Source organism: Falco naumanni, chromosome 5 (assembly GCF_017639655.2).
Source record: "Falco naumanni isolate bFalNau1 chromosome 5, bFalNau1.pat, whole genome shotgun sequence".
Lineage (NCBI taxonomy): Eukaryota > Metazoa > Chordata > Aves > Falconiformes > Falconidae > Falco > Falco naumanni.
This window is the reverse complement of record NC_054058.1, coordinates 45,890,469-45,914,109: the sequence shown is the minus strand read 5'-3', so window position 1 is coordinate 45,914,109 and position 23,641 is coordinate 45,890,469. Positions and strand designations below refer to the sequence as shown.

At 35.5% G+C, this 23,641-nt stretch overlaps 1 protein-coding gene across 1 annotated transcript in view; it reads right to left on the bottom strand.

Moving 5' to 3' along the window:
* Nucleotides 1-23,641, bottom strand: part of CFAP54 (cilia and flagella associated protein 54) — a 116,271-nt gene that overhangs the window by 13,198 nt on the left and 79,432 nt on the right. The window contains exons 49-62 of the mRNA XM_040596088.1: nt 21,133-21,186; nt 19,526-19,742; nt 19,082-19,176; nt 17,285-17,454; nt 11,732-11,834; nt 10,158-10,296; nt 9,030-9,187; nt 8,656-8,832; nt 7,258-7,384; nt 5,737-5,892; nt 4,515-4,623; nt 1,852-1,957; nt 998-1,090; nt 341-482 (exon numbers count right to left, since the gene is read on the bottom strand). Of these exons, the coding sequence (XP_040452022.1) occupies nt 341-482; nt 998-1,090; nt 1,852-1,957; nt 4,515-4,623; nt 5,737-5,892; nt 7,258-7,384; nt 8,656-8,832; nt 9,030-9,187; nt 10,158-10,296; nt 11,732-11,834; nt 17,285-17,454; nt 19,082-19,176; nt 19,526-19,742; nt 21,133-21,186 (1,846 nt within the window). The remainder of the gene's footprint in view (nt 1-340; nt 483-997; nt 1,091-1,851; nt 1,958-4,514; nt 4,624-5,736; nt 5,893-7,257; nt 7,385-8,655; nt 8,833-9,029; nt 9,188-10,157; nt 10,297-11,731; nt 11,835-17,284; nt 17,455-19,081; nt 19,177-19,525; nt 19,743-21,132; nt 21,187-23,641) is intronic.

The window sequence follows — 23,641 nt, the reverse complement described above, 5'->3', positions numbered from 1 at the left end:
AGACTTACTCTAGAAGTATGGGGAAGTCCTGTGACAAAGGTCCATCTGTTTTTCTAAAAGCATGGAAATATGTGCACTTTTGTCTTTCTGAGGAACAGAATGCAAAAAATGCAGTTTTTCTTAACCTATTGAACACAGGCATGTTCACAGACACAGACCCACTAGGTCTACTTAATATTTTGTACTGCTATGCAGGATGAGGATTTTGCTTTTGCTTTCAAAATTTGACTTACAATTTTTCATAAATGAAAATTAGATATTTAATGTACTACTAGATTACATGGCATATATAGTTCACTAGTTATTTAATGTTCTAATATTACTATGAATAAAAGAATACCAGATAAGAAATCTCTGTATGAAGCAAGAATATCCATGGAAGCAAATTCTGGGATTTTCTGTTGCACTGCATCCTTCATGCCGTGTTCTTTAACACTCTTCATTCCATTTAACAGCTGAGAAGCAAGCACAGCTTCACTGACCTAAAAATAATATTTATTTTATTCAGAACAAGTTCACTACAATGTTTACATAATTTTAAAATCTGAGAGTAACAAGATGATGACAAAAAATTAATTACTCACCATATTATGTTTTTTAAAGTCAGGAAAATATTCTATTTCTCTCTGACATATGGTACATACTATACTTAAATAAATCATTACTGCTGACAGCTTAATTACTACATAAGTGATTTTAAATCAGATATCCTCACCTGGATGCCACTGATGTCTACCTACATGTCAAACATATGCACACACATATCAGGCAGTGTGCTGTTCTATTTGCACTGAATCAAAGTTGAGGTAAACAGAGTCAGATCTGTCCAAGAGAGATTAAATGCACGACTCGGACAGCTTCCATTTTAATCTCCCCTAATAAAACCCACGCCAGAAATTTCAGGAAACCTTAATTCCTGTCTTGCTTGCTTGTCTAAGTATCATAAGATGAAATGAAAGAAAACCAAAAAATTACCTCTTCAGAATATTGCACCAACCTGTGTAGCTGCTTTTATTGCAATCCAGGCTTGTACTTTGTAGCCTTCTGATTTCAAAGCCTGCTCAGATGGAGAGAGTTCTCCAGAAGAGGTCTAAAATTAAACACCAGTTCATAATTAGGATTCTAAATGTATTATGGCAAAATATATTTTAAATATAGGAAAAAAAGCCCTCCTGTTTACAGAATTCAGAATTAATGTTTTCTTTGCAAGTTGTAAAAATCAGCATTGATTGTAAATCCATGGATTAATTGCTAAAATTGAAAAAATTGTCCAGAGCATACTAAAATTGGCTGCTTTTGAAAAAAATTTCTCAGAGCAGCTCATACTATGGTCACCACTGTATACAGTTTTGCTACAATTTTCCACTTTCTGGAATCTTAATTACCTCTTTTTTGTTATACACTATGCTTTCGGTTTGTGGCTTGTAGCCGCTTTAATGTGGCTGTCACTCATATTTGAACGGAAAAATTGAAATCTGGTGAAGTATAAATATTAGCACTTAAAAATAGAAATATCAGCACTTTGAATGTTATGTTTTCTTTGCAAGGTACAAATTAATTAGTACTTAATTAGAAATTAAAAGACTGTTGGTTTTGTTTCTTCCTATTTTATACAGAAAAATATTTTAAATGTCATCATTTAATGCAATAAGCATAAGAAATAACATCAAACAAGATAAAATCCTACTGCCATACTGTATGATTTCTTTGTGTGATTCTTCTAGTAGGATCTTCAGTATCGGTATGATTTACAAGTCACTGTAAGTAACAGTCTGGCAAGGTACACAGTGTTCTAACAGAAATATATTTCCTGCTTTGAAGAGGCCAATAACCAAAAGATAGAAAACATACGTTTGATTTGGAAAGTACCATCTTATCTGTCTGTGACAAATCCTCATTATCTGTTGCAAAATGCAAATATAATAGTGCTATTTCAAGGTATGATCTTCTTATTAACCTATAAGAAACAACACACAGCTCAATCAATATTACTATCAAAGTAAGCATTACGATGATACAATCTGACTCTTGCATAAGACTAGCCAGACAGCCTCACCAAATAAATCATTCATCCAGCCCTCATCATCTACTTAATGTGTCTCTTCTTTCGGAAAGCCATGTGATCCTGTTTTAGAGTCTTAGTGAGTCTAAAGCACCCCGACATTATGCATAACAAATAACACATTGATTTAGGAGTATGTAAAATATAATTTGCATTATGTGCAATGAATATTGCATAAATAAATTTCAAATGTTCAGTAAGAACACTGTAATTCTGCAAGGGAAGTGATCTTTCTGTACAGAATCTGTATGGGTTCCACTTCCTTCTTCACATTCAGGCCCTGAAACATGGGTGGCTTAATTTGGGTATGGGTCTTCAGTAAAACTCTTCCAGAAATTGGCAAAAATACCCATAGTGACCAAAACAGTCTTTCATTTCTTCACTGGCCTCAGCTGAGGAACCTTCTCAGTTCTGAGTTCTGTACCAGAATACTCTACATCTTCAGACAGTGTTCACCAGTTCCTGTTCTCCTCCTACACTTCCTTCTCCTTTCAGTTATTTTTACAATAATATTATAAACCAGGTAAAAATAATAGAATTCATAGAATCACAGAATGGTTTAGGTTGGAAGGGACCTTTAAAGATCATCTACTCCAACCCCCCTGCAATGAGTAGGGACACTTCCAACTACATCAAGTTGCTCAAAACCCCCTCCAGCCTGACCTTGGAATGCTTCCAGGCATGGGGCATCTACCACCTCTCCAGGCAACCTGTTCCAGTGTTTCACCACCCTCATTGTAAAAAATTACATCTATTATAATAATATAGATATATCTATATAGATATATCCTTATATCTAGTCTGAATCTACTCTCTTTTGCCTTAAAGCCATTGTCCCTTGTCCTACTGCTACAAGCCCTATTAAAAAGTCTGTCCTCGTCTTTCTTATAAGCCCCCTTCAAGTACTGAAAGGCTGCAATAAGGTCTCCCTGCAGTCTTATTTTCTCCTGGCTAAACAACCCCAACTTTCTCAGCCTTCCCTTACAGAAGAGATGTTCGAGCCCTCTGATCATTTTTGTGGCCCTCCTCTGGACCCACTCCAACAGGTCCCTGTCCTTCCTGTACTGAGGACCCCAGAGCTGGATGCAGTACTCCAGGTGGGGTCCCACCAGAGTGGAGTAGAGGGGCAGAATTACTTGTCTCAACCTGCTGAAAATCGCTATACCTGGAGACCTTCTCCAACATTTCTATTTCCTACAGGTTTAGAACAGTCTTTTTATGCAGGTTCCTCCTGGCTTTTTAGATCTCTCCAGACCTCCCCCATGAATCACTTTTGCTAAGCACAACAACAAACTCCTGCTTATGTAGTTACTGTTCTGCATAGAATCATATTGCACAGGGTTGGTTGTTTATATAATACAATAAATTCCAGCTTTGGTATGATTTGTGTAACACAAAATACAAAAGACAAAGAGTATTGTACAGTTCAAGATAGGGCAAACTAAGCAGGAAGATGGCAAGTTCTACACTTTGTTGGTGACAATTTAGTAAACTCTCTAGTCTTGCTAACAAAAAAGTATTTGAGATATCAATAAACAACTTTAATTAACAATCCCATAGATATCACGGGACTTGTATAAAGGTGATTGGGATGTTTAGTTCTCTAAAATAAGAAAGCCAATGTCCATTGATGTTGCTGTACATTCTTTTAGAAAGATAGCAGCAAATTAAATAAGAGTGTAGCAAACTAAACCTGCAAAACATCACCGCAGCTCATTTCCGTACTATCTTCCACCATGCTGACTGCTTGTAGAGGTTTATTACTGTGCTACTGCTTCTGTGTTCAGAGTTCTGGTTCATTAACTTAGTAACAGAATACCCAAACAAGCAAGGTAAATTGCTGCCTTTACACCCTCTGTAACCAGACTTGGCACATTATTCATTAAAACTAGTCAAGAAACTAAAAAAATCTAAAGTCCAATGTATCAGAGCTGCTTGGCAGAATTTATTGGCTGCCTTGGCGCAACTCTTCAGGCATCTTCTACGCTGATAACTAATGCCAAAGTCACTGTCCTGATATCTGTTACAAACACATTTCCTATGCTCCTTCTGCCTCTGTTCTTTGACTGTTTCTGGCTGCTAACCTTTTCAAGTTGGATTTCTATTATCTGGAAGGGGACAGACCGCAACTCATCTTCTGAAATATGAATAAAACTTCTGTTTAATTGATAGCTCTGTTCCTGGTGTTGACAGAGAGAGTACAAATTTGGAATTACAACAGAAAGCTTTAACTTTGTATATTCTGAAATATGCTTTTAAATGTTCTCAGCATTTGTTTTAAATAAGGAAATAAATATATAGTAGCTCTTCTATGCTGAAATAGAAGAAACTCTCCAAAACATAAAAGGTGCTTCATAACAGAAGTCTGACACCAAATTTCAGAAAACTGTCAAAAAAACTATATTCATGTGTGATTAAAATTATTTTGAAAGGTATATAGCTTGTTCCTTACTCAAATTTTTGATCATGTTGCTGGCTGAGTTTTATAGCTTCTGAGAGGGTTTCAACAGCTCGAGATGACTTGTTATTGCCTGTTTCAGTTATCTGGCGTTCTACCTTGCCTAAAAAAGAAATATAGAAAGCAAGATTTGTTTGGGGTTTCTTCTGTAAGACCCAGACTGTTTTTCCCTCCAGGAAAGTTGAACAGCATAGTGCATTATCTCTTTTCTTTCTGATAAACAAACCGGAAAAGACTGCTTAAAATGTAGTGCACAATGCTTTTATAGCAAATCATAGAGTAGCTAAAACAACCAAACTTTGGAATCATAATGACTCCTAACATGTAGTGATCCTAAACAGAACACCATTTTACATGGAGGAGTTAATGCATAGGCCTGATCTGTCCTACGCTATGCTGCACATATAGTGTGACCTTCAGGCCTATGTTGTGCTGTGCACATCCCCTAGCCACAGGATAAACTCTCAGTACCAGTGATTACATCACCTGCCCTTTCTATGAAAGTGCAGCAAGAAGTTCTTATGTGAATAGGCTTTTTGTTTGAGAATAGAAATGATGACTAGAATTGTTTTCTTTTAAGTCCTCTAATAGCTCAAAAGACAAAAATGAGGTAACTTTTCCACAGATAGGATTTGCATGTTGTGCTACACCCTGATTGGAACACCTCAGCATCTGAAGGTACATAACATGATTTCCACAATCTTCTTTTTCTTTATGCTGTTAGCTCAAATAAATGGAATTTTAAGACATACTTTATGGGATCTTGGGTGTCTTTCTGGCTGGGATCCTAACCAACCAACATCTCCTGGTGCAAAACATAATGGCACTAAAATCCAAATGCATGCAAACACTGTATAATTCATTAGCTTTCTTAAATTACTTAGAAATACTTTCTGAGCCGCTCATCTTCTTTAGTTCTGACTGATGCAAAGAAGCTAATTAGCTTTCTGCACTGTCCTTAGTCTCACTGGCTACACCTTTGATCCCTGAGAACATACAGGTTGGAGAAGTTTTACTGCAGTTTTGAAATTATTGTGTAATGCATCCTGAATTGTGCTGGTGTGATACTAAACATGGGAGAGAGATCTGCAGCTAGACAGGGTGAGAAATAATCCAAATCTGTTCTATTTGTACAGTAAAATGTCTCCATTTTAAGAGAGGCCACAGGCATAACATTGCCTAGAAAGGCAGTCACGATGTACAGTGTTTTATTTACCTATCTGAAAAAGAAGTTCAGCTTCCATATCTAATTTTTTTGTCGCAGATGCTCTGCAAAGCTTCAGTGCTGATTCTAAATGTTTGAGAGCACCTAGCCATTGCAGTGGATCTCCTCTTGCAGGTGTACAAGCTACTTTTTCAGCTAATGTGTGTCCTAAGGGAGAAAAAAAACACAGTTCTTGGTAAATTATTTAATAGAAAACCAATTTATGCAAAAAGAATTACCTTCCTTTGAACAAAGGCTGTTATATATTTACTATTACAAACCAATTCCCAAAAATTCTAGTGATTAATGGATATAAATACAGAACTATAATGCTGTTTCACTTCTTTATGATGCCCTTGAGGTTTGCCTAGATCATCCAAAAGAAGCTAAGGCTACACAAATCAACCCTTTCACAATCTGGAAAGACTAGCAGTATGCTAGTCGTAGCCAAGAGCTAAACATCTCTGAGCATTTCCAAATTCCCAAATTACTTTTGTAGTAACCAGTTCTAAAGGCTGCATACCTCTTATACTGATATACATCTGTATTCATAGGCTTTTCCTAAAAATGTGAATTCAGAAACAGGAACTGGTCACACACGGCCATTACTATGAGTGAGTCTGGCCATGCCTGCACTGACAAGCAGTAAAGCACAGTAAGGGTGGATCTCTAGAGCAAACCAGCCAGTGTTGAAGACCTGACAGCCACAGCAGATGCACTTCAGAGTGTTTACTTTGGACTACATTTATTCTACTCCTAAAAGCGGAATACAAAGTAGTGGTTGGAGTGCACCAACAGGCTCCTGGAGCATATCTTCCTGACAAAGGTCCAGAACACCCTGAGGCTACTCTGCAATGCAAACCCAAGTGCAGTAAGTGATTTCTAGATTTTCTAGTCCATTATAAGTCAGATATACACCAAATTAAGTTTAACAGAAGGAATATGGAGACAATATCCCTTTCGCTAAATGTGCTGTACATCAACAAATCTCAGACGAATCTTAAAGGTTGTCTTCTGTTACTATTCAGCATATTTCCAAGCTTCTATATAAAGAAAAGTTGTTAAATCAAAGGATGACAACAATAACAGACACTATTTTATTGTGATAGGGAATTATCACTATTATTCTGTATGATTTGATATCATTACATAGTTCCTAGCGAGATGGAACTGCTTCTAGAGAGATGGAATATATACAGGAAGTTTTCACAGAATTAATGCTTCATACAGAAGCTGGAAAAGTATTGTTAACTTCCACTTAAAAATTTGAAGTTCCCATTAGTTTCATCAAGCTATAATATTAATATTTAAGCCTTTGCTGATTATAGTTCCCATAAGAACTGTACCTTGCTTACACACATTGTATGGAGCCAAACAGGCATCTATTATTGGTTTTCAAAATATGTTGTTTGTATAATTAAAACAATTGATTTACTGCATTCACTTCTATGTATCAGTTTATCTGCTGTTGCACAAAATATGAATGAAAAATACTGAAGAAACAAAAATAAAACTGATTTGCATTTTTCTTACCGATTCTCATTTTGACTTGAGCTAGCAAGTTGATATGTGGCAAGTAGATATTTTTTGTAGGTAGGACAAGGCAAGTCAACGTACTGTCTTCTATTTGCTGTTCAATGGGTTCTCCACAAACAAAAATCTATGAAAAAAAGCATGCTTTGTAAAATCAAGTTGCAGACAGCAAATTAAACAGCAGTTTGATAAAGTAAGTTAGGTATTGCAAGACCCTGGAAGTCAAACATGTCTTGTAAAAGACAACTAGAAAAGGGTTTGATACTCCCTAAACTCCTTGATTTTGGTTTGTACTTTTCTTTGCAGAGGAGTTTTGTAGCAAACAAACAATTCCAATGAACTCTTGATCAAATTTATTAATGTTAGGCTTTGGTTTCTAAAAGCAAACACCCTCAAATCAGTCTAAGAAATAGATCTAGCGTTAACCTGAGCCCTAGAAAGAAGCTGTCATTTCTACAAAGAAAGCTGACATCCAACAAAGGCCAGAAAAGAAAAAAAATATCACGTGTATGGACTAGTCAAACTTTTCATTCATGGAAATAAGGTGATGGGGACATGCTGTAAAGTTTTGAGTCTCTTGAAGGGTAGCAAGTCTCACAAGAGCAAGTCTGAGTCTGAAGTGATTCATACGATTTGTTATTACCTAGAGGAACAAATATTTCAATGGATTAAACTTCTGTATTAGGAAATATAAGAAAAGAATTTGATCCAAAAGTTTTTCTTTATAAACTGTTTCAAGAATGGGTAGAGAGTGCAGAAGTGCATATCTATTTTTGAATCACCAAATAGGTAAATGGTTTGTGACTATACAGCCCTCTCACAGATTTCATGTCTTTGGATTATTATTTTTATTGCATATTTGATTTTTTACAAGGAAATGATTTCTTCATACTGATTGTAACAATCTGTAAATCTAAAACATCATAACAATATGCTACTCTATATAGATTCTCTAATACAAATTATTCTAAGATACAAAGCTAAATTCTTAAACGTGGATGCTCAAGAGTTAGGAGTTTTATGACATGTACATCCTCCCTGAGGTACTCAGTATGAACATATCCCTCACTTAAAATGGGAAAATTGAGTGTTCCACATCTCTTTAAAAGTCCAACTACCTATTTCTGTTTTCACATATGGATGTACATTTTTCAAGTATGCTTTCATACATTCCTTCAGTTGTATGAAAATACCAGACTACAAACATGAGTATGCCTGATGAGTAGACATAAATAAGTTTTATAATATGAATTACATGATGTAATCTAGGGAAAATTGAAGTAATCAGGTAACAGGAACAACCCTTTTTAATAAATTGTTTAAATAGTTTCCATAATAGATAATCAAGACTGTTGGAAGGATTTGCAAATGCTGTGTAAATCAGCAACATATACTCACTGCTTTAATGGTAAGTTCATGTGCCAAAATAAGTAAGTTTAATGGTTCCACCGTAGAAGAGCAATGCTCTGTATCCTGCAGTGTTAGTATGTCTGCCAGCAGAAGCATACTTTTCACAAGAGTCAAAGAAGCTGGAGGGGAAATAAATGTATCCACTTGGAGTAAACTGATGATATTCTGTTTGGACATAGACAACATAAACCAAAGTAGTTACTACTTTTGCTGTCTATGTATGAGGACAAATCACACAAAGTGAAAAAAAAATTCTATTTTAGAGGTACTATTTCAAGCTTAATTAATGCTGGCATCAGCTGTTCTGACCTCATGAAAAATGCATCAAAGAAAAGCGAACAGTTTCTCCTTTGTGCACAAACCTGCAAAAGAAGTTTAATGCCTGCCACGGGACATTTTTCTTGCAGGTCAAGAATAGCAGCTTGCATCATCATTTCAGCCTGAGTCTCAATATCTCCAAAGGCTTCTGCCTCTAGTATTACTTCTTTTATCACACTTCTGCGTTCAGCCACATCATTTTCTAAAAGAAGAGAATATATGAATAGTAAAAATACAATAGAAATAGTATAATAGAATACAATACATGGATAGTAAAAATACAATAAAGAGGTTTTATGGTATCTTCTACCATTCCTAAGAAGTCACTTCCACTCTAAAAAGTTACAGAAAATCTGACATTATAGATTCCATATTTACCATTTCATCGATTCTGTGCCAAATTTACTTTAAAAAGAAAAAACACTTAGTTTTTAAACTGCACTTGTTTTAAGTTCATCCAAATACATTCTTTGTCCATAAGCCACCAGCATAAATAATTAGTTTGTAGATCAGATATCATTCTCACCCATAAAACCTACACTACATACTAAAAAATCTGATCTTAGTTATTATTCCAAAATCGTAACAGCTTTCACGGGAATTAACCAGAAGAGATTAAATAAGAGTTTGGCTGCAGACCTAGACAGTGATTTTGATTCTTTAGTGAGCATCAGAGTTTATAATAAATTCATAGAATTAAGAAATTAAGAACATTTTATTCATAATCAAACTGCAATAAATGTATTTTGTATTATCTTACTTAAATGCTTTTAAAAGAAGAATCTGGAACATTTTTAGGAGATATACAGGAACATTTCATGTACTGAGATATAAAAAGTGGAAAAAAAATCTGAGAGTTTTAAAACTAGAAGAATGTAGCAACAGTGTTTTTTAAAACAAGCATATTTAATTATTCTAGAACATTTGAAATTTTTTCACACACAAGTGATTTATCAAAAGATAATGATCATTAAATGAAAATTAATATAATGTTTTGTGTTTACATGCTTTAGGGAGAGATTGTACTCCGAAATGTATTTTTCTTATTGCATTGGATGAATTTAACACAAATAGTTGCTCAGTAATAATACAGCCCCAGAATTAATGTTAATATTTTTTATTTATGAATGAGAATTGTGTCTGAATAGGCTTACTTGCCCATTATATAATACCTTTCATATCCCCAACGCCATGTATCTGTGTTACTAGTGCAGTCACTAACATTGTACGACACCTTAGCCACAGATGTACATTCATACGATCTTGTGCTCTTATACTGTGAGGCAGTTGGACATCTTCAATGTAAGATTCCTAATAATTTCCAAAAGCAAGAGAAATGTTACTTTCTGAGTCAACTACTTTACTGCAAACAAAGCCACAGGGCACGATCAGTCTAAAATAAATCAAATTAATACAAATGTATTACAAATAATATAATTATAACCAGAAGTTTTTCTGAAGGGTGGATACATATTCTTTTAATAACAGGAAGCCATTTATTATTTAACTTTTAATCTATAGGAAAAAAAGAATTGTAACAAATGAAAATTAAACCATTTTTTATGGGAGATTCCATAAATATATCCATATACTATGTGTGTCATGGAGAATAATTCTAAGAGTTTGGACTTTATATTACACAAAACTCTAAGACACTTACATAAAAGTGTAATTGTAAAGCAGGATCAATTTCAAGTTCTGGTACTTCACTAGTTATTAGAAATATTTTTTTTATTTATTTATAGTTTTTATTGTTTCTGGTGATTAGAAACAAATGTTAATGTAATATAGTACTGGAAGTGTTTGGGAGAATTCTCAGCTCAACTCAGTCTGCCATCTTCACATAGTATAAACAGTCTTTCTATTACAAAAATTCTACAATCCATATTCTAAAGATTTGCTCCAGCAAGCAATAAATGGATGCTGCTGCACCTGTGTTTCACTTATTCAAAAATCGTTATGAATGACTTGTGTTGATGCAAATGAGGAATAGAAGAGCCAGAACTCTGTTACTGGTTACGGGGCAGTCCTAAGAAAATGTAGGCGCAAGTGCAGAAAGACAGAAGACCCTGATAGTCAACACAGACAGAGAATAATTACACTGCATGCAGGTAACTCCAGTCTTGTTATGCATGTTACAAAATCTGATGTGACTGCCCAACTGCTCTGTCCATGTAAATCAGTTTGACTTACTGTGCACTGGCGAGTGAATGTGTGGTGCATAACCAATAGGTTTTGTACATTGGCTTTCCAAAATACAGATCAGTATCCCTACATGTTTGTCAACAGAAGTCAGGTGAAATCTTACTAAATTTAGAACACAGCAACAATGTGAACTGGTTGGTCTGGCTCTTTGAAATAGGATATTCTGTGGTAGGTTTTCAAGCAAAAACCCTAAAATAGCTTAACTGAATAATAAAAGATATTCACCTCATAGCTATTTTTCCCCTTTCTGTTTGTATGGGTTTTTTAAACAAAAGGAGACTTTCAATGCTGCCATTTGAGAGTTCACAAATAAAAACTGTAATTCCTAGCCACGTACAAATTAAAATTATGATTATAGACATACTGAATATACTATAGGCAAGCAAGTATCTGAGGCAAGTCATACACAATTTTCTCTCCAGGTTAATGGTAACCACATAATATAGATGCCCGCTACATTCTAGTATTCTGAAAATCACTCAGCACTAAATACAAGACTTCATATACTAAACAATGGTTTAAAACAAATATCCACACATACCGAACACTCCCTTTCATCCTTTTCTTCTTGAAAATGTGTCACTTCCATCCTAAAAATTTTTGCATCTTGGAGAAGTCGAATTGCAGAGAAAGCCAAAGCAACACTGTGATACAGAACAATGTTATTAAAAAATACTAATTATATTTGCCATTTTATGCTTTTATTATAATAGGTACTTCAGTTTCTGAGTACATCAGATATGTCTATCAGCAGTTATCAATTTTTCTTTAGTAGAACAAAAAAATTGCACTTGGACTATATTCCAAATTTGTAGGTACTGCAGTATGAAAGAGGTAACAGCAGTAAGATAAAAAGTTTTGCCAGTAACAGACATAACCTGATAATAATGGACAAACCAAGATATATCATATTCTGTTAGAGCAATCAAAACAGAACTCCACTATAACTTTCAGTTACATGTATCTGTCTTCGGGGATGGGCTTTTAGAAATTAGAAGCTGTAAATAACTGCAAATGACAAAATATATTAGGAGAGCTCTGCATCTCATCCACAGCGAGAGAGGTAATAAAACACCTTCCTCCTTAAAGATTTTTTAGGCTATATGTTAATCCTTCTGTTAAATCAATATGACCAAATGCTCACAGGATCTTAGTAAACACCATCAACCAAAAACTGAACCAGGTGCCATCCTGGCAAAACCTTGTTAGTAAACAAACATGGCACTGAAAAAAAACCCAATCATCAATCCTTTTCTGGAGTTCACTCCAAACAGCATCTAGAAGGATACAGATGCTATTAGGACTCGTGCAGCATTCAGCTCCACATGTCAAAAACTTGGAGCTCAAAATATTGTCAGGTTTCTTAAAATATGAACTACTAGGGTTTTTTTTCCTTTTTATGCTGTCTTTTTAAAGCTTTCAGATACACTGTTCAAATTTCATTACATCTATAAAAAAGTGTATCTATAACAGCACACTTTGTGAATACAATTATTTTCATGATATGAAGATGCCTGCAAAACCAACATAGTGAGGTCTTTTCACATAGGTTTTCTTGCCCAAACAACACGCTATTCAACATACTGTGAGAAACTCCCAAACCCAATGTCTCATATTATTAGCTTTCCATCTCTAGTTGTATATTTTCCTTTACATCTGTAAATGTCTACTTCCCTACCTCTTCTCCAAAACATTTTTGGGGTTGCTTATTTTTTGGTTTTGTTTTTTTGTTGGTTTGGGGGGGGAGGTGTGTTTACAATTCTACTTATTCTTTACCTACTGAAACAAATTTTCATAATGATGCAAAAGTACCTGAGGGCATCCCTAGCTCACCTGTGAAAAGATTTTTCAGCAGGTTATTTGTTAAAAATGTATAACCAAAATTCTCATACCTGCTGTCTTTTTACATAGAGACAGTCTCTTTACATAGAGACTGGCTGCTGTGACACAAAAGAAAAAAAAGTAATGTATGAACAACTTAAGTCCCTTTCACACTGCTAGAACACTGTAAAGAGCTTTTAACGCAAGAGAGATTCAGACTCTGCATGAATTTACTGCTTTTGAGAAGTTCTAGACGAATTGTTGTTAAGGCCAAGTTCTTGATTCATGCACAAAGAAGTCAGAACAAGAGCTTCACTACTCTGAAATTACTCACATTATTCTGCCAACATATAATTAACCACAGAATGGATAACCTCCAGAGATAAGAGGGTAGTTAAAGTCTTCCTGTCATTCCTGATTCTATCCTGCTGGCTCTTTCTGTGATACAGACCTGGATGGATTACACCAATTCAGCACAAATAGACCCCAAAGTAACAATGAGAACCAAAACCGTTAATATCTTGCCTTTCAGCTCTCAGAATTCAATCCTTATGAATCTCCTTCATCATCCCTTTACCTCAGTTTTATTCAACAAAATGAAAACAGAATAAATCAATTGTGAATTTGATGATAACCTTCTCTCTAACAATGGAAAAGACAAACCAGAATTTGCTTAAAAAAGCAATACAGACAGTAAGGATAATGCAATGAAATATCGCAACTGCATTTCTTTCTTTTTATTAAGAAGAGCTTTCCCTTGAAACCAGGGATCAAAGTAAAATTACAGCAAAACCTGATTTTTTCAAAACATTGTTTGATATTCTATGGTTAACATTTCTCAAATAAGTTGGAGAAGGTGCAGCACCCAAGAGTATCTACAGGCTTTTAAGAAATAGTAACCTTACATCTTGAGCACCACTGACTCCAGGTAACTGCTCTTGTCAACGTTTAGCAGTTCTGAAAATGAGGCTATTTTTACCTACATGCTTAAATATAAATTTCATGAGTAAAATGTAGACCAGAAGCCCAAACATTCATATATGTATTGCTTTAAGCAGTCATGTATTCACATAAGCAAACACGTATTTAGGTAATTAGAAAGCTCACATACTTTGGGGGGTCACCATGTAAATACTCTCCTTGAGATCAACAGGATTAGTCCTATACATAAACTTATTCTGAGGCATAATTTTTTTGCAAGACAGAAGCTGTAATGTAGAAGCTTCCCTTGATGAAATTTTTGTGACCCTCTTCTGCTGTCAACAAGAGTGATGTGTCTATATATTTCCCTTGACAAAATACACATCCTTTTATCAGCTGAATCAGAAAGTGACAAGATGATCAAAATAGGAAAGTACAGCTGACTATAACGATTTCACCACTAAGTCATTTTGCCAAAGGAAAAAAATGATGAATTTCTGTAATATCATGCAAAGTTTGATTTCTAGGCTGGCAGGCAGGAAACATTCAGCTGTCTGAAGGAATGTTTCATTTGTATCTGAGGCAGATATATCAGCAGTTTCCAGGATGGCAGTGCAATAAAATTGTAAAATAGGTTAAAAAAAACCCAAGCCCTTGCTTTGTTTGTTGGTGGGGTTTTTTCCTGCTATCTGACAACTATCAATATATAAGGCCCATTAAACACCCATCAAAAATTTGAGAATCCCAAAAAATGATCCATAAAGTGCTTGACATCCATTGGAACCCCTGATACACTAAAAAAATTTCTTCGATCTGAGACAAGTTATAAGACAAGAGAGAAACTACACTCTAGGATATAATTGCATGTCAAAAAGAAGGTTCTTGCACTGAAAATGGCTTACATACCAGAATCAGTTAAGCAAGGTGAGAAAGTGTGCTGGTTTTGGCTGGGGGAGAGTTAATTTTCTTCATAGTAGTTAGTACCGGGCTGTCTGGGATTTGTGCTGGAAAGAGTGTTGATAATATAGGAATGTTTCAGTTACTGCTGAGCAGGGCTTATGGAGAGTCAAGGCCTTTTCTGCTCCTCACACTGCCACACCAGTGAGGAAGCTGGGAGTGTACAAGAAGTTGGGAGGGGGAACAGCCAGGACAGCTGACCTGGACTGACCACCAAAGGGATATTCCATACCATACGACATCACGCTCAGCATATAAAACTGGGGGAATAAGAAGGATAGGGGAGCCATTCAGAGTGATGGTGTTAGTCTTCCCAAGTAGCCATTGCACATGCTGGAGCCCTGCTTCCCTGGGGACGGCCAAACCCCTGCCTGCCCGTGGGAAGCGGTGAATGAATTCCTTGTGTTGCTTTGCTTGCGTGTACAGCTTTTGCCTTACCTATTAAACTGTCTTTACCTCAGCCCACAAGTTTTCTCTACATTTACTCTCTCAATTCTCTCCCCCATTCCACCAGGGAGGAGTGAGTGGCTCTCTGGGGCTTAGTTACTGCCTGGGGTTAAACCACAACAGAAAGTTTGGGTCAGAACTAATACAGGTTTTACCAAGCCTAGTATCAAGCTAAACCAGGTTTATGCACAGGATATTTCATAAGTCTGCATACTGGTCCTTTGTTACTAATATGATAATTTTCTAAAATCCACATGGCTTTCAAAAGCACAATGAGGTCGTTGGCCAGTGATTTTTTTTTTTTACTCTTTGACAAATCTATGGTAAATTAATCTAATTCAAAAGGCACTGAAATGGATTAATAATTCATGATGAGAAACGTCCACAAGTAGCCTACAAGTTCTTACTTCACATCTTCAATAATGATTTTACTACTAAATTATTACAGTCCTAATATCTGAATTCTTGGGAAACTTCTATCTTCTAAAAAACCCAGGTAGAAAGACCATGCTACAGTGCTCTTACTGTTCTCATTTCGGTAGTCCATAGAGCACTGTGAAGCTTCTGTCCTTGTTGATTTTATTTTTTTATTGCTGTACCATAGCAGCTAAAAAGGAATTGAGCTATTTTTAATGGTTATCTGATTTGGAGGTTTGTTTATTCATCTGAGACAGCTGGGAGAAAGAAGATAGTTTGCTTTTGACATAGAAGAAAACTATGTTAATTTTTTCTTAATTGGGTAGAAAGGAAAATATTGAGACTGGTTTACCTGTTGGCCTGCTGAATCACCTACTACATCACTAAGAGTGTTACAGCCATCTTCACCAGTATTCCAACAATAAAAATTTTGCATTTTCCTTGGTACTTACGATAATGTAAGATTTACTGTAATAATTAATAATTTTTGCTGTGCTTAGTCAGATTAGAGCTAAAAAAAGTTATAAATATTGATTACATTGTACCTAATCTCAATATAGCCTGGCAAGTGACTGTACTACACCTCTATGTGCTGCATCTCTAGTTAAAAATTTGTACCCACAAAGATTTTTCAACCTAATAAAAAATTGGATAAAAAGACCTTGACACCAATAAAAGTGATGTATTGTTAAACTATTATCCTTCTTATACAAATTAATTTAAAATTATAGGTATGATGGAAGAATTCTCCTAGCTAAAAGATCAAAACAGTGTTCAGAATTTAACCTCTACAAAGAGTTAATATATTTCTGTATGTCCCATATGCTCAAAGAACAGCATAATTATAATTTCTTGAAGTTCTCCAAAACAAATCAGAACCTCAAAAAAATCACAGAATTTGGAAATTGTAATTTGGAGAAAATATCTGGTAGATCATGTAAATACAACACTATTTAAAACACTGTTGCTAAAAATATAATTCACACCTGCTCAAAATATATTCTAATATGTTAAAGGTTACATCAATACTTCCAAATCAAATTAATTTTAACATTTTAATTTGACAGCAATAAGTACATCAAGAGGAGATGTTCTTTTAGGACAGTAACACAGGGCATTCTAGAACGACGTAGAATTCAGTAGTTCAGAGATAATGTTAGTGGTCTGCTGGACACTGTAACATTATAAAAAAATGCATAATCCAACATATCCAGACTTTTACTTTTGCAAAAACAGTGAAGACTGCAGCTTTTTCCTTGTTTTTGTATAACACTGTATCACAGAAACGCCTCACAGAGAAATCATAGGCCAATAACTGATGAACTTTTAAAAAGTAAAAAAAAGCAATAATAAAAAATGAAATGCCAGTGTGACTTACATTTGTAGATACACTACTGGGGTTGTTATGACTGGTTACTAAGATTTAGAATACTAATGCTTACATAAAGGATTCAAAGGGAAAATTACTGGGCTTTTTAAATCTTCTGTAGTCAAGGCTGTGCAACATAAGGTTCTTCATAATATTATTTACCTGAAAGCTGCTTGATGCCTTTGCTGAGAAATAGCAGCAAGCTGAAGTTTGGCCTCAATAAGAGTCTCTATATCTTCAGCAGAACACTGAGATACCTCCCCATCACAATTGTCCTGTATGTTCTGCACAAGATGGCTAAGACTTTCTTCAGCTTCTGTCAATAAAATTCCCTAGAAAAGAACACAGCATTGTATGATTTCAAAAAATTAATGTAAAAAATAAAAAATTTCTTACAAAGTATTTTATTCTGTCAAGTATATTTATTCTGTTTACTATCACTGCACCCTAAAACAAATCAACTTGGATACAAGATGCCTTTTCTATAAATAGCAGGAAGGTTTCATTTTGCTTTTTTCAGGTTTACAGATTCAATGTGTTGAAACTAGAAAAACCTTAATCGTGCCTGTAACATTGCAATTTATCCTTAAATACATATTATAAGGCTTAGCAATACTACTTAATAATTTTTCATTCTTTATCTCACAGTTATACTTGATAATTTCATACTATACTTCTTATTATGCTTAGTAATTTTAAGCAGTAAAATACAGTATCAAAATACAACATTAAAGATGTTGCAAGAAATATTACAGTCTTTTCTATCTATATTTTGACAAATCCTTGAGTGCAGTATGTGTCCTGCATATTATATGTATGTCCATATATAATTTACAGTCCAACTATAAATTACAGTCTTTCTGATAAACAAAGCTATAAGAAGATGTGAAAACCAAATGTAAAAGAAAGTTGATTTGAAATAGAATCTCAATGCTGGAGCTTCCAGCAGAACTAAAAAGAATTCAAAGGTTTTTATCATCCAGTATCTTTTTTTGACCAGTTTCCTCAATGAATTTAGAGCTCTAATTAAAAAAACAGAATAATAGAATGGTTAAAGAAAAATCAGAAGGGTTAAGAAATATATTATGTGTCTTAAGTGACCCCCATCTAAATTAATTTAAGATTTTTATCTTATCTATATTCAAGATGCTGTTTTGAAGGTAATTTCAAGCTATACTAAATTTTCAAGTTTCTAGTGTATGGCATATACCAATAGCCACACAAAATCATCCTCCACTTCTCCAGATATATTTTGTACATTACTTTGTTTGTAACAGCAGCCAAAATCAGATACTTCCAAAGTGGAAGACCTCTCTGAAAGAAGAATAGGGCAGCCCTCAATTTCGCTCTTTTTGTCATGTAAAACTGCCAAGCATGAATTTTACAATTAAATAAAACAAAACAAAATTGATGATGTCATAGGTCTTTTCCAACCTAAATGATTCCATGAAAAACTAAAACCAAAACAAACCAAACAAACCAACCCATTTCAAACAAAGAAGCTAATAAACTAATATGTTTTCTCCAAAATAAAATATCAGAAAGAGGAACATGAAAACTTTGAGACATTTCACATATGGTAGAGAATGGTTTTCCATTTATTTGTAGAGCATACTACCCCATCAAAGCGTCTCTGACATGTTCTACAGCTACCAGCCTCTAAAAGGTGATGATTTTATCCATGAAATCCTATTCAGTCTTTACCCTTGCTGCTGCAACAGTCATAGTGAGATCTGATTATGAGAATATTTTCCATGAAGACTATTTGAAAAATTGTACCAAACCACCAAGACTTCATACATGGTTAGTAAAATTACAATCAGATTAGAAACAGAAATTTCTAGTCCCCTCATTCATGCCATCCTCCAATCATAACTTCTGTTACATTGAAAGCATTAGCAATGTTTTTGGAACAATCTGCAGTTTCTTAAGCCTTTTTTTGCTAAAAAACAAAATTACCTTTAGCATGGCCATATTTAAATCATCTTTACAATCAACGAGCTGCACCATTGTGCCTCTTTGTTCCTGTTGTCTTGAATTCTTATCAGCATCAACTGTCAAATACATTTCAAATGAAATTTCAGATAACAGACACAGAAACAAAGCATTCTCAGTAATTTGAAGAATATGCCCCTTTTTTCTCTGTTTATAACTGGGACTTTCAATATCAAAATAAGTGAAGAAGAATGGAATAGAACTCTAATAATTTTAGAGACATTACCTAAAAAAAACTTTAAAAATCTTAATGTTTATTTTTTCAATAATGACTCATTTTTGAAGCAACATTTAATATTAATTTTGTTTTTAATGTGACAGGTTAATTCATATGCAGTTAAAAGTGGAAAAACTATGCTTGAAACAAGCTGCAGAATAGATGCACTTTTCCACCACCTTTATGATTACCTTTTACGTTTGATGCTGTAATTCTGGTTGGCTCCTTCAAGCTGTTGTTATCAACAGAATAGATGTGTTTTTCCACTTTTTCAGGTATATTATTTATTGTGGCAGAAAGGCAAATGATGAAATGCATTTTGGCTAGAGCTAATTTATTCATAATTTGTTGGTTGCACAGTGACACCATTGTTAAAGACAGACTCCAATTAAATATGTCTTCCAGTACCTAGAAGAAAGTTAACAATTGGGACTATTTGAAATTACATATTTTATATTTTTCTTATTCAAGGCATATTCTACTTCTATTAATAATGATGTTTACAACAATTAACAAGAATAATATTAGTAATATGCTCTTAGTCAGTATGGATGAGTTGCTGTTTTCCTTACCAAACTTAAGTCACCCCTCAGCACTGAGGCTACAGCCTCAGTGATCAGTTTTCCAGTAGAAGGTGAATCTATAAATTTTTAGGTATTACTCTGTGTGAGTTCTAGTTTTCTGCAGTGTCCATAGCATTCTTTGAGCTAAGGTGGGGACAAAAAATATGTAGGTAAATCTGTAGTTCAGAAATCTCAACTCAAAGGAAAGTCGTTGTTACAATTCACCCTGACTAGAAAGATTAAGCAAGGAAAAGCTTCTTGTATCAAACCATTCTGGCATATTTCATATAATCTTTTTGTTACTTGTTACAGCATCCTTGCCTTATCTTGAGTTTAATATTCTCACTTTAGATTAATAAATTTAGAAGTTGAAAGTCTACACAGCTTTGCAAAATCATAACAAGAGCAATGAGTCCCATATAGACTGTGAAGTGTTCAAATCAAAAGTTGAAGATAAAGCACAACTTCAAAATAAATCTGAAACTAGTGAGATCAAAAGCTGTCAAGGCAGACATCTCGTTTGTCTTCTAATATCGATAGTTGTAGGAGACACACAAGCTTACTGTAAACAAAAGAGAGAAAAGTAGAGGGGAAAAGTGGGAGTTTTCTACTTTATCAATTTGGTTTTATGGTACAGCTTCTTTTCCACATTCTGCTAACATTTACCATTACTAGCTCAACGAATCTGTGGCAAGGCAAATTAAAGAAAATGATTAAAACTGAAAAACAAAAAAGTCATTTACAAACATGATTTTAATTAAAATGAGAAATGACTGTTCATTAACTGGTTTACAGAATCACCTTTTTTTTCCCCAGAAATGGGCTTCAACCCCAATCTCAATTACATCTATGAAGACAGCTCTGATTGATAGAAATTATAAGGCTAGATGACTGATATTCTAGGTATTTTAGCAGGATAAACACCAGACCCTACATATCATGACAAAACCTGAATAGTTCTTCTAGCATGCTTTCCACAGACAAGTCACAGATTTGCACACCTTGGGTCTCCCATCTGAAAAATGGTGATAATGATACTTGCCTCTCCCTTGAGAGGTCAGCCATAAAATCTAAAACTTAGGAAATGTTAAACTGTTAAAAAGAATATGTTTTTTCTTTAATGTTTTTTACTAATAACAAGTATATTTTCTGATCCAAATAATCTCTAACTTATGCCACTGAAATAAATACTTATGTCTAGCATAACATTTTTTATTGTTTCAGATTTTTTTTACCTGTAAATTTGTAACAGTCAGGAGAGATTTTGAGGAGTCAAATTTCTGTAAGGCCTGTAAAATGGACAAACCCCCAAGTAAGTAACGTGTTACAGTATGAGTATAAAATAAATCAGTTCGCAGAGCAGTGGACAACTGTAATGCATTTCCAACTATACTGTGAGGGCTCTGAAAATACCAGCAATTACTTAGCTTCTATGGGCTTCACATTTCTGAACCATAACCCAAGACCCAAAACTATTCTTATATCTCCTATGCCATTCACCAGGATTCTTCAACTTAAAGCAAGGGGACAAAAAGGCAAAAAACAAAAATCCTTTTCCAAATTCTAGGAGCTCTATAAACATCAACTATCAATTGCCTTTATGTTCTTCACATTTCTGAATACCAAACGTAACTCCAAACTTTGCACATGCCACCTCTGCTATTCACTAGAGCACAGAGACCTGTGAATGGAACTAAAACAAGAGCTACAAGTCAAGATGAACATGAGACCTCAGCCTCCTTGAGGGCTCTTAAAACAACTATTTCTTCCCTTATACATGTTTCAGTTTTCTGAACCCTAACCCTAATTCTAGTCCATAGTCAAAACCCCTTTACCTTTTCACCAGGATACAAACCAGTCTACTGAGGAAAGGAAAGGAAGGAAAAAGCAGAGGTAAAGATCATTTCCATCGATAACTGGGAGCTCTACACAGAACTGCCACTTGGGTTCTGTGTTTTTTATTAACTCTTTTATTAACTCTGTAGTCCAGATGTAGCCCTCTATCATCTCTGTCATTTCCTGGATCATGGGTCCTTCTTATTCTGAGAGCTGTGCGAAAGTCCAGCATGCACTTAGCTTTACATGCATCACACCCTAACCAGAGACCTAATCCTGAACCTTCTCTGCTGTTCAGCCACTCACCTGTGAACTCAGTTAGAAAAAAAAGACAAGTGACAAATCAGCCAGACTTTGTCCTAACTCTGTGAGCTCTTCAGACAATATACAAATTAAGGAAAGGATTTAAAAATGCATTTTAACCTGACTAGCATCAGTAAGGAGTAAATGCATTGTACGATAGCCACGAACAGCGAAGCTTCACAGAATCAACTCCAGTGAGGATGCTCATAACTCTTTACAGCTCAACCTAATAAGAATGTAGTGTAGCTTGTGCTCTAAGGAAAACCAATATATTTCAGTTTCTTCCCATGCAGTTAGTATGAAAGTGTCACAGGAAAATTAAAAAGGTCACCTTTTTTGATAAATATTTTAATTTTTATTAAGTTCATGTTTCATTTAAAAACTAGTACCACTGCGGTTTATTCTAGGAGTGCTTGTCCATATTTCTGGTTTTTTAACATCCTATCATAAATTTGACATCCTATCATAAATTTAATCATAATTATTCCCTTATTAATTAGCTTAGACATTGATTTGTTGGCTATAGCAAAAAAAGATACTGCTGCTCGGTGCTGGTTATAGCTGCTCGGTGCTGGTTATAGCTGTTGTGAGGCTGCAATGTAAGGACAGTCAGTCCATGGGCTGGAAACTCCCTCTCAGGGTTTGGTGAGCTGGGAGAGGGGAAATTTCCCTTCAAATCAGCTCATTAAAATTAATTTGTTCTGCAGTGTCAGCTTCACCATCTATAACACAGGGTAAGGGAAGCAAATGTGAAGTCATGGAGGTGGGTTAGGAATTCCTCTTTTAGCACCAGCCTCTAACTCTGACCAGATTAGAAATACCATCCTATTGCATGTGTAGAAAGTGGCTGTACAATCAAGTTAAATCCACACTGCTGTCAAAAGGGGTGTTCCAGTACTCTTCTATCCCATGTTCAGCCCAGCTCCCTAGTGCTGGCACACATACTTTGTCATGGGGTGACACCTACCCAAAAGCATCACTCAGGTAAGGGAGACCTTAACTATATCCATCCAGCAACAATTTAGTAGATTACTTTCGTAAGTGCTTGGAAAACAAGGAAAGGCTACATAACTGTTAGGGGGGAGGCTTGCCTGATAGCTCTGAACTGTATCTTCCTGCACAGGTACGTTCACAGGTAAGACAAAGACCAGGTCAATTGTTACCAGCTTTATGACCTTGCAGTACATTAGTGATCAAGGTAAGATCACTACTTGGCTTTAGATATGGAGAAAATCAAAAAAATTGACCTGGGGTGCCGTGACTGTTAGGGCTCTAAAGGCGCCAACAGCTCTTGCTGCCCAGCATCTCCTGGGGCTCCCTGCACTCTGCCCACAGCCCATGACCCAATGTCAGCTCCTAAGGCCATCAGTCCCTGCCCTAGCGGCGCTACAGCAGGGCTTGTCTCCAGGTCCCCACCTCCCGGACCTGCTGTGGCCCCCTAACCCGCACCCACCCACTGGGGCCAGATCCCGGCCCAGCCTCACCCAGACCCACGACCCTGTGCAGCCATCGCAGAGCTGTGTCGGAGCTCTCAGTTCTCCTCAGCAGGCCTGGTCCTGTCCCCCACCTGAAGGCTGATGTCCTGGCCCAGCCTCAGCCTGACCC